Source organism: Hydra vulgaris, chromosome 12, assembly GCF_038396675.1.
Source record: "Hydra vulgaris chromosome 12, alternate assembly HydraT2T_AEP".
Classification (NCBI taxonomy): domain Eukaryota; kingdom Metazoa; phylum Cnidaria; class Hydrozoa; order Anthoathecata; family Hydridae; genus Hydra; species Hydra vulgaris.
The window spans coordinates 3,044,413-3,062,166 of NC_088931.1; the positions used below are offsets into that span (position 1 = coordinate 3,044,413).

Sequence of the window (17,754 nt, forward strand, 5' to 3'; positions counted from 1 at the left end):
AGAGAGCTTGTTAATAATAATGGTTTTATGTGTTTTTGGTACTTTAGTCATTTTGGATTTGTTACTCAAACCACAGATACTACTCAGTAAACTATTTAATAGTCAAAGCAATTGTTTAATAACAACTAATAAACCTTAATTCGATTCAAAAGGATCCAAACATGGCCTCAAAATACACACCAAAAGTACAAACAGGGACACCATCCATGCGTAACATGGTACTGTTAGCACTCTGATACTTTACAGCTACTGATTGAATCAGCCCCTTTAAGAGCTACCAAAGAGTTTAGGAAACCTGACTACCAGCCGGCCTCAGAACCATGAAACTGAATTTTAGAGCTGTATCCTCATTAGGAGGTAACAGAATTAGTCGTTTAGTCACAAAAACACAAGAGCCACAAGCAAAACTTATGTCTTGAATCAAGAAGATCCTGCACTCAACATCCTAAAACTGGAAAAAACGAATTATAAATACATTTACGCCAGTTTAATAGATGAAGAAAGAGACATATAATAGATAAAGAAAGGATTCAAAACTGGTCAACAGATACGATCTGTTTATCCCTTAAATTATAAAATCATCTTACTGAAAATAACATTGAGACACGAAAAGGTTTGAGCAAATATTTGTTTTCGGTCATGCAACATTGAATCAATGTATCCTTTTTTAGGTTGTAACTAATTAAAACTGTTTTGAACGTTTTAAAATACTTAAAATCTAAGCGTATATTTATCTGAATAATAAATGCATTGAAAATTTAAAATTAAAATCAATTTAATGTTTAGACAAGTTTGATTTAGGTTTAAATCTTGTTTAATTTATTTAGTTTATTGTAATTTTAATTTATTAAAAATTAACTTAACTTTTTTGTTAAAATAATTATAACTACTGTATATAATTGTAGATTAGATTGATGATTCGGATTAGATTAGGGTTTATATTGGTGATTTGGATTAGGTTATATATGCTGTCTAAATAACTTAACCATTATGAGCTGCTTGTTAATGTTTATATTGTTAATATCAATATTTATGACCTGTGTACTCTATTTAACATGTACAAGCAGGAGCTACTTGCATACTTTTGTTTGTCATAAGATAAAATTTCAGTCTTTTTTTGTTTGAAACTTAAATGAATATAAGGACTTCATTCTAAATTAATATTCTTTTTGACAGTCATTCCATAATTTAGGCCCTTGAAAAGATATACAAAATTTTGAAAGTTTAGAACATTTTCTTGGCAATTTATAGTTGTTGTTTCTATTTGATCATAAATTATACTTTCAGTGTATATTTATTTCAAACTTATTGTTAACGTGTTATTGTTATTGCTGGTAAGAGGTTGTTGTAGTGTCTATACATAAAAATTAGATGTTTATTTTAAAAATATCCATTATTTTCATTTATCACACACTAAAAAATTATGCTGTTATATTTAACAAAAATATAACAGCATTGGGATACGATATAACAGCATAAATGGCGTTATTTTGTGTCATTATGGTGTTATAATGCTGTTATTTTTTTCAAAAATGCTGTTATATTTATTTAAATAACAGCAAAAATAACAGCAAAATGCTGTTATTTAAATTTAAATAACAGCAAAATGCTGTTATATCGTTATCCAATGGCGTTATATTTGGTGTTATATTCGAAATCCAAGCTAACAGCATAATATGCTGTTATATATATATATATTTTTACATGTTTTGTTTTTATTCAAGTAAAACCTAAATCATTTATACACTACATTATATAACTAATACCTGATGTATTTAACAATCTTTCAATGCTAATATTACTAGTAAGACATAAAATACATACTATAAAATATTTTTAATATTTACAATGACGAAATAAATTCATTTTAACATAATTGTAAATAAAACACCATAAACCATTTCATATCAATGATCTATTAATAAATCTGGTAATTTATGTAACTACTTAAACCAAGGATTAGTTTTTATATTTTTAAATATATGTCAAAAAATACATTATCAAAACTTTACAAAATCAGTTCATTATTTTTTATTATTTCAAAGAAAGCTTTATTTCCCAACTTTTTTTTTAAAGTAACAACTTAAATATAAAATTATAAGTAACAACAATAAGTAACAACTTAAATTAAAAATATAAAATAAAACAATTTATAAAATAATAAAGTTAATAACTAGTAATCGCATTCAAAAAATTAAGTTAACTGTTTAATATAAGAGAAAGTCTTCTTTGATTTTTTTCAAAGCTTTCATTTAGCAACATCTCCTGGAAAAGGCCCATCAGTTGTGAAAAGGAAGATGGATACGATAGATCTAACAAATAGTAAATGCTAACAATAACGCATAAAACCTCTTTAATCGTCTGTAAATCTGTGCTAATCATTTTGCATCCTGATCTACTGTGAACGCCATATTGTGTTGAGTTGAAAAGAACTTGTGGACCATACTTTGCAGGTATCTTCAACTCATCGACCAGATCGTCAGACTTAAAGAAATCAAATTTTAACTATAAAAATTACCGGAAATTTAATTTAATTCAGGTTTTTTCCAAAGAGTTTTAAAGCAGGGATTAGAACTCCGACCTAAATTGGGGGTTCTAGAACCCCAAGGTTCTGGAACTCTGACCGTAAAGGGTTCCAGAGAACTGGTTCTGGAACCCCTATTGCAAAATGGGGTTCTGAAAGCATTGGGGTTTTAGAACCCCATAAGCCGAGGTTCTGAAACTAGGGTTCTGGAATCTTTCTGCGCTCCTGTTTGGGCTAACCACCCTTGAATTTTACAGGACTAGCTGTATATAATATTGCGCTAATATTACATATAATAGCTGTATAATATACATAGCTATATAATGTATAATAGCTGCATATAATCAAAGGCAGATCCAAAATATGTAGTACGAGGGGGGAGAACGAATTTAATTTCTTATTATATGGTGAATCCAGACAACTAGTAATGAGGGGGGAGGGCGATTTTCAGGTTTAATGATTTGTACAATAGTAATCACACAGTTTAAAATTTGCACAACATAATATTAAAATTGATATTTATCTAGACAGCTTAACTAACAATGGAGGGTGATCGCCCCATCGCCCCCACCCTATGGATCCGCCTGTGTAGATAATAGCATGATATTACATTAAACTACATTATAAATAAATGAGCGGATACATTTATTTGGTACCTCAGAGTATCTTTAGATTTATTGTCAGTCCTAATTTTATATCATACTTTAAACAAATCTCACTCCAATTACTATTTTTAATTTTTAGTAGGGGGGGAGGGTGTACTTCAAAAACATACGTACTATTTAGGGGGAGGCGATCTTAAAAGTATGCATGGCAACAGGGGGAGGGTCAAATTTCAAAATTTTTGGCATACATACTTAATGGACGACTCCTTATTATAAATGTATTTATCTTAAGTTTATACTGAAATGTACATCATCAATAAACATTTGTAATAAACAAATAAATTCTAGATTAGTTAGATATATAAATGCAAAAAAAATGTAGACATTTTTATAACTTCATTATATGAAATCATTAAAAAGAATTGAATAAAACCATAAAATATTTCATTTTACTTACTTCAGATTTCTTAAACAACAAATCCTTTGCTTTTTTGGAACCTAATTTACATTGTAAAACAAGCAAACTTTCAAGGTGATTAGAAAATCCTGCAAAAGCTTTAGTAACAAAAAATGTACATGATTCTTCGATAAAACTGTACTGTGGGTAAAGGCGCTTAAACTCAGCAATTATTAACCAGCGACAATCGAATCGGGAGTTTTTCATATATTTTCGGTTGAAAAAGATTTCTATTCAAAATTGCAAGAACATTGATAGATGGTTTTGATTTTAGTAGTTCATTCTATAAAATTTAAAAATTAAGATACCTTAAATTCTAAAACAAACAATGGTGCACATAATCACTTAGCCAACAAAAAATTATTTATTATAAAATTGTATAAAATAACATGCCATGATGCATGGTGCTAAGGTATGTATATCACACTTTATAAAAGTTCTTTATATATTATACATTAAACAATTTTATTTGTAATGTATTTTTGATTGTAAAAAAAAGTAATTAGTAAAAAAAAAAGTATATAATAATTAGTAAAATATTTCAAGTAGTAAGTGACCGGGCCCCTGCTAAAAATAGAGCTTTTTACAAACCCTGCCTTTGCTAAACAAACAAAATTTGCAGGGGTTACTAGCCGTTACCAGCCACTGAGAGTTCTTAAGCTGTATTAAAGAGAGATCTTTTTCAAGCTCAAATGTCCTCTCCAAGGTCCCCCTCCCCTTCTCCTTCCCTGAAGTCTTTTGGAGTGCAACATAAATTTTACCTAAAAATAATATACTTATAGGATTTATCAATATAAATGCAGCAATGGCTATGTTTTGTCAAACCTGACCCCGGTCAAATATCAACCCCAATCACTTACTAATTTAAAATATTGCTAATCATACTGCTGTCCAAATTAAGTTTGCATAATAAATAAACTAAAAATATAACCTCAACTTCAAGAAGAAGCTGCTCTTCCGAAAGCACTGGTTCAGCTTTAGATATTGAATCCATAATATATGGAGACTTTTTAGGTTTTGAAACCTGTTGAAATTGTCTAATTGCTGTTCCATTTGAAGTTGGATGAGTTTTAGTCCAACGTTGTTGCCTAATTATGTTTGAAACCTGTCTTAGAAGTGAATCCTAGGAGAATTTATTTTTCAAAACTATGGAATAGGTATTTATGTAATCTTAAGGGTACACAAACAAACACCTATTCAATACAACCACAACAAAATATGCATGTATTATAAACACATTTAATTGTATTGTAAGGTCATGAAAATTTAATTAATTTTTAAAACAATACTTACCCAGTGTTCCAAGCAGTTAGGAAAATTAAAAAGAAGCGTTGACTTAAGTTTAGAAAAAAACTCTCTCCAAACCCATGGATCATTGTCGGAAGGAAGAACAACTTGGCAATACTGAAGTATACTATTTTTCAGCTTCTTTTTCAATATGTCATTTGTCAAGACATTGTTTAAAAGTTTTAAAGTTGATGTACTCAAAAAAGTCCTCAGGCGAGCAACTTCATCTGAATCAAAAGGAATTGTGGAAATCTGAAAAAATATTAACACAGTAAAATGTCTGACATAATAAATATTATAGCAAAATGTGTGATAATTAGCTAAATCCCAGTGGGCAATTGTTCAAATGGTTTTTAAAATTTAAACTTTAAGGTGTTTCATGGTGGTATATTTAAAACCAGGCCTTATTACAAGCAATAAATAACAAGACATTGTTTATAATTAGGTGTAGAAAAATTTTATATGCATCAAGTTAGCTTTAGCGCATAAAAAACATACTAGTCTTATGAATGTCCTTGTTGTCATACATAATTTGTAATCAAATGTTTAAGTCAAAAAGTTTTACATTGTCTCATGTATGAAAGAATCATGTTAGACAAAATTTGCCAAAATTTATAAAGATAGTCAAAAAATAAAATAAATTGCCAGAGTACTACAAATGTATAATAATAGATTTTGATATTTCAATTTTTCTAAACATATAAGAAAGAGTAAAATATATATATTTAAATCTGAATTTCCTTTGAACGTTTATTTGAAGAATATTTTCATATTTTTAAACATGTTTCTGCTGTAAAATCTAAAAAATTAACAAATTAATATGTCCATTAAAAGGTAAACTCATATGCATATATCAAAAAAATTTAGATTTGGCACTCCTAAAAGAAAAATATTGATTCTGCCATTTACAGAACTTGAAGAATTATAATAATGGGTGACGCACCAAGGAAATATCACAGTATCTGGATAAATGACAACTTGCTCAGAAGATTCACAACATATCAAGTATGCTGAGTGGGCTTGTACTATAAGTTTAGAGCATTTAAAAGCACGTTTGTCATTTTCTGATGATATTGAAAGGATTTTGTAGAATATCAACTTTTCTTCATGTAAGCATGAAGTAATATCACCAATCTTGTAAATTATGCCATTTATTTTAACAGAAATAATAGATCCTTTTTTAAACTTCAACTCGTCCACTTGTCCATATATATCACCACGTCTTTCCCCTGCTCCATTAAAAAAATTGCTTGTGGTATTGATGATCATCGTTTTACATGCTGAATAAGGAATGTTCTTGAAATTGAAGTGATGAAAATTCTTCACAACCTGATGTTTTCTTTCATAAGCCATACACATATGTTCACGTAGAGGCCCAAACTGTTCAGCTTGAGCAGGGTAGTGGATAAGGAAGTGTAACTTTGGAATGAATTTATCAGGATACAAATACAAAAATAAGCGATGATGATCTTGAATTAATGCTTTTAAATCCGATAAAAAAAGAGGAGTAACAACAGGAGATAAACAAAGTTGAAGCACCTGAATAAGTTTTGACAAACAAATGAAATGGACATCGGTTTGACCCATGTGCTCTAAGATAAAAAATGATATAATACGAGAAAGAGTCAAAGTTTGACCACTGCCAAAACTACCACGAATCTGCATTGAGGTATGGATCATATTAGGCTTTTCAATACATTAGCATAGCTAAACCCTTGCAGCCAATCATTTATTTCTTTTAAAGTAAAAAAATTGTTCTGAATGGCATACAACAAAAATAACTCTAACTGAAGCGGAATGAGACCTTCCAACAAATCATGCATAGGATCAAATAAAAGCTGTTTTGTCACATCAAATCCCAGAATGTTTGACAGTATACTTTTTGAAACAATGCCATAGTATTTAGACCATTTTGATTTATCAGCTTTGCTTAAACCAGAGTTTAGTTCAGTCAAACGTATCATATGTTCAGGAGCGTTGCAAATACTGCATTCTTCATGGTTAGAAAAATCTTTCATTTGTTGTCTGGTTGAGTTACAACTTCTGCAACAGCACAATGTCTTTTCACTAAAATCTTCTTTAAAACCTCCAATTGCAATTGCAGAAAGAGAGTCACCTGAGAAGTATACTACTTCAACTGTAATTATTTTGGAAACACCCCTAACTTTAATTACGATTCCATTTTCCAGCTGGCTTATGGAGGAAATAAAATCGCTAAAAAGAATACTGTAAAAATATTTATCTTTTACCCATTTAGTAAGAGTAAAAATTAACGGAAAGATAGAAGACGTTCTACCACGATACTATAAAGGGATGTTTAAGATTTGAAAGTAAAATACAAACATTTTTTTTCTTTTTACACGCCTTTCCTAAAGGATTTGTTATTCCAAGGTCATCACAGTATATTCCAATTTTCATGTGGTTTGTGTCCCAATTCACAGCTGTAAAGTCAATTATTTCCTGAGATTGTAATAGGAAAGACAATATTTCAATGAAAGGAATTATACAACCTTGCTTATTCAGACCAACCACTTTTGCAGTTGGAGTCTGTAAATTATTCTTATAATACTTTTCTCGTAAATATTGTGTTGACAGTTTATCACAAGTAGCTTTTAAAGCCTCAATGTCAACATTTAATACAGAAAGCATCTCCTTTAAATTACTGAAAATTATGTTTAAAACATTTTGAGCACATCTGTGCTTTCCTTGTAAATGTAATGCCAAAGCTCCTAAATAATCTTCATTAATTTTTGTGTTACCAATTTGATTCACAACATTGTTTTCAACTTCATTTTCAATAGTACAGATATTGATCTGGTTAATGGAACATTTTTTGGAATGCTTCAGAAAACCTGAAAGACTTTTAAATTTGGACAAACAAATTTCACAAAAAACGGCTGCTTGGTTGCCATGCAGTTTTAAGTGATGAAGCATAAAACTATAAGTTGAAGTTTTACAATAACAAACAGAACAGTTATAGTTTATTACCTTTCGTGGTGTCTTGAGTGTGTTTGGAGATGAAGATGAAGAAGTTGATGAAGATATTTGTCTTACCGGAGGCTGAACAACATTAACACGACATTCTTCAGCCATATATTGTGCAACTGATGTAGATAGTTGACTTACCGGAGGCTGAACAACATTTACATGACATTCTTCAGCAATACATTGGTTTTCAAAGTTCCAATTTATTTTATTCGATGGTACAACAAAATCTACGTAATCATTTACAATAGATGAAAATTGGCATAACGGTGATGATTGAGCTGTGTCAGCCTTATTTAATTCTAAACTAACTTGTTGAGAGTTTAAAATATCAACAAGTTGAGCAATAGTAAACTCTAAAAGAGCAGCTACTACTTTACAGCTATTCCACTTGACTTCTTCAATCATAGGCAAATTGAAGGTTTCACGAACTAAAACATAAAATAAAGTAAACGTAGCTTAACATCATTGACAATTTTTTTTTTTAGTATGATATTTGAATTATTGATATGATATTTGATTTCAAATTATCATACTAAATAAGGAGTGATTAATTTTTTGGTGCTATTTATTTTTATTTTAACAATTTGAAAAAAGTTACAATGTATTTTTAGATTTTGATTTGAAATGATACAACAACACTTAACTTTATAATAACATCTTGACATGTTATTATAAAAGCAAGTCAAGTGTGTTTGATTTGATGTTACTACTAATAGTAGTAAATACTAATAATAGTAGTACTATAGTAGCATTTCGAATCTAAATTTTACATAACAAATAACATTAAATTAAAATGTTAGCTAGATAAGATGCACGAGCATACTCTAAGGATAACTTTTAATTTAAATCAAAAATCTTTAATGATACAATGAAATAAAATGATTAAATTTTAATAAATTTTCACAATATCTCATGAGATGACTATTGCGCTCAATACAATAAAATAAACCTACCAGCTGCACAAAAATCCAAAAAATTACTGCTGTTGGCAATAACTATTTCAGCATTTTCTTTAAAAATAACTTTAATTGCTTTCATTTTTTTTTACTTTTACCACCTTGTGCTACCGCTTTAGAAACTAATTCGACAGTTTCTAAACTTCTTATTTAAATATGCCAAAATGTGCACATCTTATTTAAATATGCCAAAATGTGCACATTTTGGCATATTTAAATAAGAAGTGCTGCCATGGCGGCATTGCAATTATATTTTCCTGATATATTTGCTGTCACGTGTGACATCAAATATAACAGCAAGTATAAATGCAAAACTATCAGTAAAAATAACAGCAAATATAACAGCAAACGTCTTTAAATATAACACCATAACATAACAGCATAACATAACAGCAAATATAACACCATTATAACGCCAAAACTGTTAGGTCTCCTCGAATCCGTGAATATAACAGCATAAATAACGGCATTAAAGAATCTGCGTATATAAATGCTGTTATAATGCCGTTAGTTTTTTTAGTGTGCATAAGGGGTTGTCTGTAATTTACGTCACGCAACGTTTAACCATTTTTGACCACCTTCCCCCTCCTTGTCACAACATCGTTACTCTTTACTAATATATCCCGTACAAGTTGTCACAAAACCACTAAATCTTCCCTTCCCACTAGAGCGTGACATAATTTATGGACAATTCCTAAAAGGTTTGGCATGTTCTCGTTTCTGTTAAAAGTATATAGTTTGGTATAATATATGAACCTACAAGTTTTGTTGCTTGCATACTTGCCCGTGATAAATTTGCACAGTTAATAAATAGTGGACTAGCCCAATATATATATATATATATTTGAGACTTTGTGAGAGTATGTGAGAGTTTGTTTACCTATATCAAATATTTACTTAATTTAATTTCATGTTCATATATAGATGTTTAATATCATTATTAGTTGAAAATTAATTTGTACCGTCTGGAAACATTATTGAGTTCAGTTTTAACAATGCATTGCAAAAGTCTGTAATATAAATTAAGAATAGGAGCAGACTAGGGATTTCTGTGGAACTCCGCATACAACATTTAATATTCCGGATTGTATCTTATTAATATATTGCTTACTATAAAATAATCCAGGTATAGATTGTATTGTTTATACCATAATGTTTAATTTTTTCCAAGAAAATCCAACGGTCAACTGTGTCGAATACTTTAAATAGGTCTATAAATACTAAGCATCAGTGTTACGTTCGTTCAACTACGTTCAACGAAGTTGAACGTAGTTGAACGTAAATAAACGTAACGTAGTTTTGTTTCAATTACGTTACGTTTATTTACGGTATTTTTGTATTAATCATCTTAGTTAAACGTAGTTGAACAAAGTTGAACGTAGTTGAACCAAATACATTTTTGAACAACCTAATTAACTTTTAAAAACCACTGATTTGTATTGCTACAATAGTAGTACTAAACTTTTTGTTTTTTAATAAAAATTAGTCAAAATAAATAAAATGTAGGTCCCCAAATGTGGCAATAGCCAGTATTAAGTCCTGATTATCTTTTTTCAGTTTTGATTTAGTTCATTTGATATCCTAGTTTTTCATGCATTAAGGTAATTAATTTACATCTTAAATTGACCTAATACCATTGCTAATCTTAGGTTGAAACTATTAGTTGAGGCGACATTCATATATATTTACTAATTGCAAATTGGTGATGAAGTTTTCAATATTTTAAGTTATCCTGCTCAACTTTGTTCAACTTCGTTCAACTTTGTTCAACTTCGTTGAATTATTATTTCGTTACGTTCAATTTTGGTTTTTGGGAAGATGAAGTCTGACTACGTTACGTTTCGTTACGGTCACAAAAATGAAGCTAACACTGGTGCTTAATAAATACTCCTTAAGCAAAGTTGTTATGTCAAAACCATCAGGTAATTGGTTGACTATTTCAATAATTTCATGCTCAGTTGAGTGATTTTTTTTGAAATCCGAACTGTTTTGGGTAGAATAAGTTGTTTATAAATTACGCGTTTAATAAATTTTCAGAATACAGAAAGTGATGATATAGGTCTATAGTTTGTAATATCCGAATGATCGTTGGATTTTTAAATTGCAATTTTTTATCTCTTTCAAGAGCGTCGTGGAAAATACCAAACTTTAATGAGAGTTTCAGTATATGAAAAAGATATTCACTTAAGCTAGTTTTATTAAGAATAACTATATTACTAGAAATTTTATCAAATCCTTGGAATTTTTTTTTAAAGGAGAATATTCTGCTTCGAATTTTAAAGGAGAATTTTAAAGGAGAATTTTAAAGGAGAATATTCTGCTTCGAATTCTTTATAGGTTAATTCATTGACATGCGATATTTTGTCATTGGAGGATTTTAGCTAGATTTTATTGGAAGATTGGGGCCAACATTTGTGATATACTTGCCGGTATATAATTCATTTCCCGACAAATACTTGTCGGTAAATAAATGATATCAGTAGATGGAGGATGAAGGGGGAGAGGAAAAAGGAGGGGGAGGGAGTTCTGAAAAGTTTGACGATAATTGGTAATGTAGAGAGAGAGGATGTTGAGATCAAAACGATGTCTATTTCAAAAACCTATTATTTTTTAATATCGTATTTACGCCATCTATGAGCATGTTTCGATATAAAGATAATACTTTGAAATAATATATACTAATTTTTAATTTATCTTAAGAAGGAGGGGGGAGAGATTGCCAAAAAATAGCATCAATCTTAAGAGAGGGAAAAAGGGGTTGTCAACCAAAAATTGACAACTTAACAAAGAAAGAGAAATATAAAACCATGAAAAATTGCTCACATCGTTTATGGACGGTCCTTAATCTTAGTTTATACTTTCTATTTATATTTATAATCTGTGTTTATAAAAGAGAAGCTTTTGTAAAAGTGATCATTTTTATAAATTTATTGTTATTATTATTATTATTTTAATTATTGTTATTATTATTATTATTATTATTGTTATTATTATTATTATTATTATTATTATTATCATTACTATTATTGTTGTTGTTATTATTATTATTATTTTTAATATTATTATTTATCATTATCAATGTATATAATAATAATAACAATAATATTAATAACCATAATAATAAATAAATTAGCGTTTATAACTGTTGGTTCACAAAAATATTGTTATTTATTCTGGCTTTTATAAAATATCCGTTTTTAAAACTTTTCATTGGTTACTTAAAAACTTATTGTTTTATATTTGTTTTTTTTCTTATTTAATTTGAAATACGCAATAGCAAATAATGGAATAACTTTTATGACACTTTTTAAAAAACTTTCAATAAAGTGTCAGAATGCAATATTGAAAATATAATTGTTAAATTTATAAAATAGTTTAAGAATAAAATTTATTTTCATAAATTTAAAAATAAAAAAAATTATTTTAATTTTTTGTTTAAGTAAATTATAAAAGTTTAAAAAAAATATAAGAAACTTGCTATAAAGGATAACTCCTTGCATGTTTTTAAAAGAAAACTTAAATGGAAAATTTGGATGCCGAGAAGTTTGGCGGATATTATGCGGATTTTTTACATGAACTTTCAGACGAACATGAATGTCCTGTGTGTAAAATGGCTCTTCGTGAACCTATTTTAACATTGTGTGGTCATCGACTTTGTTTATCATGCTCAGAAGAAATGAGAAAAAGGTATTATCTCGTTGAGTTAAAAACTAAATAATGTAGCATGCACTATAAAATACATTTAGTCGAGTACATGCATACATACATACATACATACATACATACATACATACATACATACATACATACATACATACATACATACATACATACATACATACATACATACATACATACATACATACATACATACATACATACATACATACATACATACATACATACATACATACCTACGTACGAACGTACATACCTACATACATACATACATACATAAATACATACATACATACATACATACATACATACATACATACATACATACATACATACATACATACATACATACATACATACATACATACATACATACATACATACATACATACATACATCCACTCATATGTGTATATATATATATATATATATATATATATATATATATATATATATATATATATATATATATATATATAAATTATGTTAGTGTGTTCTACAAACAGAGTGCTCAATGTTCTTAAAGAACAGAGCAATAATAAATTAGTAAAAACACTTATTTAATTTTTGCATTCTTCAACACAGTAGGTTCATCAGGATTCTTCCTGATGAACCTACTGATGGTGAAACACAGTGTTGAAGAAAGCAAAAATTAGATGAGTGTTTTTACTAATTTATATATATATATATATATATATATATATATATATATATATATATATATATATATATATATATATATATACAATTTCCAGTTTTCCAGCATAGTGGACAGATTCTTTAGGCAATTGTTTTTGTAATGTATACTACAAAGCATAATCGATTCCAAAAAAATTATAAGTTTTGTTGAAAACACAATTGTGCAAAAGAAAGAACCATAAACCGTACCTATATTATATTTACTGAAGAGATTACTTATTATATTTACTGAGTAATTATATAATATATACGAATTATCACGAGCAAGTAATAATTTAATGATAAAAAATTCATTAAAAGCAAGTTTCTGAGCTTTATGTGGCTAAATCAACAATTAACGCACTACTTAAGAGGTTTAGAGACCCCAAAAATCTTAAAAACAAGCATCGTTCACGCAGATCAAAGATTACCACTCAACAGATTTTTGTTAAGACAATCAAAACGAGATCCTTGCAAAAGTGCATTTAAATTTAAAAGCATTTTGAGCAACAGTTATGGTGTTTAGCGCAACGTAGATACTACAAAACGTCAACGTAGGTACTACAAAATGTCATCTTTGTCATCAAACCATAAATATTATTAAAGAATCACTTTGCCTATGTGAAACTTGCAAACGATTTTTTTTGTATTTTGAAAAAATGTTCAAAAGTCTAATTTAGTGACAAATCAAAGTACTTGGTATTATCAAAGTACATAATACGTCCAAAATATAAAAAATTTGCTCCTTAGTATTAAATGCCAGAAGCTATACATGATAGCTTGGAGATGTTTCAGTCATAATTTTATTGGTTACGGGTCTAAGAATTTTAAAACCAATAAAACTTGACGTTGTTAAAAATAGCAAAAAAATATAAATTGCAATCAAACATTCATTTAATTCAAAAGATCAGTTCATGGCATTAATATTACAAAATGATTTTGGGCACTGCAACTGTTCTTTACGCAGCGATTCTGGACGTCCAATGTTTGGCCAATTTTTCGAACATAGCTAAACGTTGTCACAAAAAGCACGAACACTGTCGGCCGCTAAGGCATCAGTTGTTGCCTAAAAGGCATCAGTTTGTCAGCCTGAACCAGTAACTTCACAAAGTCTTACAAGTCATACTGCACAAACTAAAGACCAATTGAAAAACTTATTTTTCGAAATCAATTTTTCGCAAAATTTTGATTTAATAAGTCGATGGTTGAGATTATCGTATGGCATGTACCGCTATCCGGTAAAACCAAATCTGTTCCAGAGCAATTTCATCTATATTTTTAAACAAAAATCATTGATCATGGTTTGGTAATGATCTCCGTTGACAGTATTACGTGCTCAGTCTTATTTTTGAAGAAATAAAGTTTGATGATGCAACCAGCGTTAAAACTGCGCCAAACAAGAGTCTCTTTTGGATTGGCCTTACTTCATATGCAGCAATTTTGCTTATTAACAAACCCGTAAAGCCAGAGAGCCACATTGCTGAGCATAGTTGTTTTAGTCCATCGGCAAAAGCGATGCATATAATGGTCTCGTGGTTTTAATTACAGAACCAGCAGAATATTATACATGTATAGACCAAGGTCTTTACGCAAATCTGTGACCAACAACAAATCAATAAATTTAGAACTTTACTGTATTTTTGCTTCATGATGATTTGCCAGAGTCTTCTTAAAAAAAAAACTCAGCCAAATTTAATTTTTTTTGTTAATTTTCATAAATTCAAGTTGTATGGGGCTTAAAAAACACCATATATATATATATATATATATATATATATATATATATATATATATATATATGTATGTATATATATATATATATATATATATATATATATATATATATATATATATATATATATATATATATATATATATATATATATATATATATATATATATATATATATATATTTATATTATTTTTTAAAGGTAACTTTTAAGCTTTACATTGGCACTTGTTCTGAATGCCAAAAGACTTTTTTATTAAATTTAAGCACTGATGATAAATTTGAATCTTGTTTAGAATATTCAAAAAAATTATGTTTAATATACTGTCCCATATTAGGAAGTGTAGGGGAAGGGGTGGGGATGGGGAACCGTAACTTGGGTTCTTCTTGTTCCGAAGCTCCAATTACCGTAATTTTTTGTAACACATCTTCATTTAGTTATAGTAATAGTAATTAAAACTGTAGCTGCATTAATAGCTAACTTTTGTATTATTTGATACTTATTGCATTACATTAAGTGCATTTAACTGCATTAACAGTTTATTTTTTTGACACTAATATAAGTATTTGGCACTTGACATTTGACACTTTTATTAAAATAGAAATATGTGGAGTTCACACCAGCCCTCGAAAATAGTTATTTCGAACATATGAAAACAGTGGCTACGGCTGTAATATATATATGTATATATATATATATATATATATATATATATATATATATATATATATATATATATATATATTTACAATGCTTCCAGAAAGTATTAGAGCACTGGTAACTTTTTTTATAGTCATTTTCAAATCAATATAAATCGAAAACTAATTTTAATTTCGATCTAACTTTTTTTTTTAAATAAAAAAAATTATATGTCAAATATTTGACAACCTATATTTTTTTTTCGATAAATTAATTAGAAGTTGAGTGACTACTCTGAAAAATGAGTGAAAATAAGGTTCAAAAGTATTAGCAAGTATCAGAACACTAATTTAATTTCAGAATTTAATTAGTGTGCTAATAATTTTTAGTTTTTTAAAATTTATCTTTGCTGATTAATATAAGCTAAGAAAAAAATGTAAGTAGTAAAAATTAAAGCGTCGAAAATATCATTTTAAACTCAGTTAGTTTAAAATTGCAACAACAAAAAAAAAAACGGGTCAAAAGATTGAAACAAAAAATCAATTAAAAAAAAGTAGCAAGTTGCTGGCATGCATAAACAGGGTCTCAGCAAATAATAAATTGAACGTCAAGTCAAGATCAGCGAATGCAGCTTTAGAATAGTACTCAAAAATTATAACGAGTTTGACACAGTCAGTCTAAATTTTTTAGGCCGTCCTAAAAAATTGTCAAAAAGCAACATAAATAATACCATTATGCTCGCTGAACGCAACCCAAACATGAGCTTAGCAGAAATTGCCTCAGGCCTGAAACAACAATAGATGTACATTAAATTAGCCTATTAACACTTAGCAAGCTTATCAAGAAAAAACAACTCAAAAAAAAAAAAAAAAAAAAGAAAAAGAAAAAGTAAGTGAATCTGATGTCTCAACCCGCTCGCTCACCTGATTTGAATCCTATTAAAAACCTTTGTAGTTGGATGGATTGCAAATTGTAAAAAAGCAAACTTACTTGGTGCATTTCAAGATGCAAAATCAAGCGTTTTGGAATATCTACCACATGATCTAATCAAAAAACTTATAGATTCCATGCCGCATATAATTTTGTCTTTAAAACAAAAGTGGCCCAATAAAACATCAAATTTTCTTAGAATCTTCGAAAGATTGAAAATGGGCTAACACTTTTGAAGACCTTTTGTTTATCTTATATTTGTCACCCTTATTTTATTCTAAACAAATCAAAGATAATGAAAATATTGTATTCTAAATAAATTAAAGATATTAAAAAAGAAACATTTTTTTATACTTGACATTTTAAAATTGTGTTGTCTTTTATCATTAAATTAAAAAAGAAAGTGTTTTATTGTTTTCGAATAATATTCGTTTGAAGTTGACTAAGATAAAAAATATCCGCGTTCATTAATGGAGGCTTCCTTGAAACATTGGATATATATACAGGCGCGGATTCAGCTTTTTTTGATGTTTAAGATAGCTAACTTCCTAACATGGAACAATCTCCGAAAATTTATATGTTTATATTTTTGTCAAATAAGAATGGTTTGCAAAAAAATGCGATGATTGGAGTCTGGGAACGAAAAAGCCCTAAAATTTTGTCCACAACTGCCCAATACAAGAGAGCAACAAGTTCGTAAAATATTTTTTGTACCATTTTTAAATAAATTTATATTCATCGACAAATTCTAAATTTTATACAAATATCTCTTAACGTTCAAAAATTGTGACCTTATAAAATTTGTTACCCCTCAAATTGAGGGTGGGGGGTTCAAACTTTATGTAGCCATAATTATAAAACAATAAGAGATTATTGTATGAAATTTATAATTTATTCATGAATATAAATTTATTTAAATTTTTTTATTAAAAATAGTTCAAAAAATAGTTTACAAACTTGTTGCTCTCTTGTTTGGGGCAGTTGTGGCCAAAATTTTAGGACTTTTATTTTCCCAGACTCCAATCATTGCAATTTTTTGTAATGCATCCTTATTTGATATAATTATAAACATATAAATTTTTGGAGTTTGTTCCATTTTAGGAAGTTAGCTATCTCAAACATAAAAAAAAGCTGGATCTGCGCCTAATCTATGTATATATATATATATATATATATATATATATATATATATATATATATATATATATATATATATATATATATATATATATATATATATATATATACATATATATATATATATATATATATATATATATA

General features: G+C 28.3%; 2 protein-coding genes across 5 annotated transcripts in view; one reads left to right on the plus strand and one right to left on the minus strand.

Annotated features, from left to right (window-relative positions):
- Positions 1–1,954: 1,954 nt before the first annotated feature.
- Positions 1,955–9,259, minus strand: LOC136087774 (uncharacterized). Of its 3 annotated transcripts, XR_010642057.1 has the most exons (6): positions 8,815–9,259; positions 7,862–8,289; positions 4,880–5,125; positions 4,518–4,709; positions 3,587–3,869; positions 2,344–2,484 (listed from the first exon to the last, which is right to left on the minus strand). XR_010642057.1 is itself a non-coding variant. In XM_065811250.1 (5 exons), exons 1-5 carry the CDS (start codon positions 8,897–8,899, stop codon positions 2,200–2,202), a joined length of 1,236 nt encoding a protein of 411 aa, XP_065667322.1. In that variant the 5' UTR covers positions 8,900–9,259; the 3' UTR covers positions 1,955–2,199. The 3 variants fall into 3 exon arrangements, 1 of the variants encoding a protein (XP_065667322.1); XR_010642056.1 differs by having other exon boundaries at positions 1,955–2,484; positions 4,518–4,674; positions 4,880–8,289; XM_065811250.1 differs by lacking the exon at positions 3,587–3,869 and having other exon boundaries at positions 1,955–2,484.
- Positions 9,260–12,256: 2,997 nt separating this feature from the next.
- LOC100197356 (TNF receptor-associated factor 6-A) overlaps positions 12,257–17,754 on the plus strand; it is a 59,058-nt gene continuing 53,560 nt past the window's right edge. For both annotated transcript variants that reach the window (XM_065811252.1, XM_065811253.1), the window contains exon 1: positions 12,257–12,504. In XM_065811252.1, coding sequence (XP_065667324.1) covers positions 12,338–12,504 — 167 coding nt within the window. In that variant the 5' untranslated portion in view covers positions 12,257–12,337. The remainder of the gene's footprint in view (positions 12,505–17,754) is intronic.

Bases quoted from the DNA above. Each gene is read 5' to 3' on its own strand.
- LOC136087774 (XM_065811250.1), bottom strand. From the start codon at position 8,899: ATGAAAGCAATTAAAGTTATTTTTAAAGAAAATGCTGAAATAGTTATT. The intron at 4,710-4,879 runs GTAAGTATTGTT...AAATTCTCCTAG, and splicing joins CTAACTGCTTGGAACACTGG to GATTCACTTCTAAGACAGGT. The intron at 2,485-4,517 runs GTTATATTTTTA...GATTTCTTTAAG, and splicing joins AGCTTCTTCTTGAAGTTGAG to TCTGACGATCTGGTCGATGA.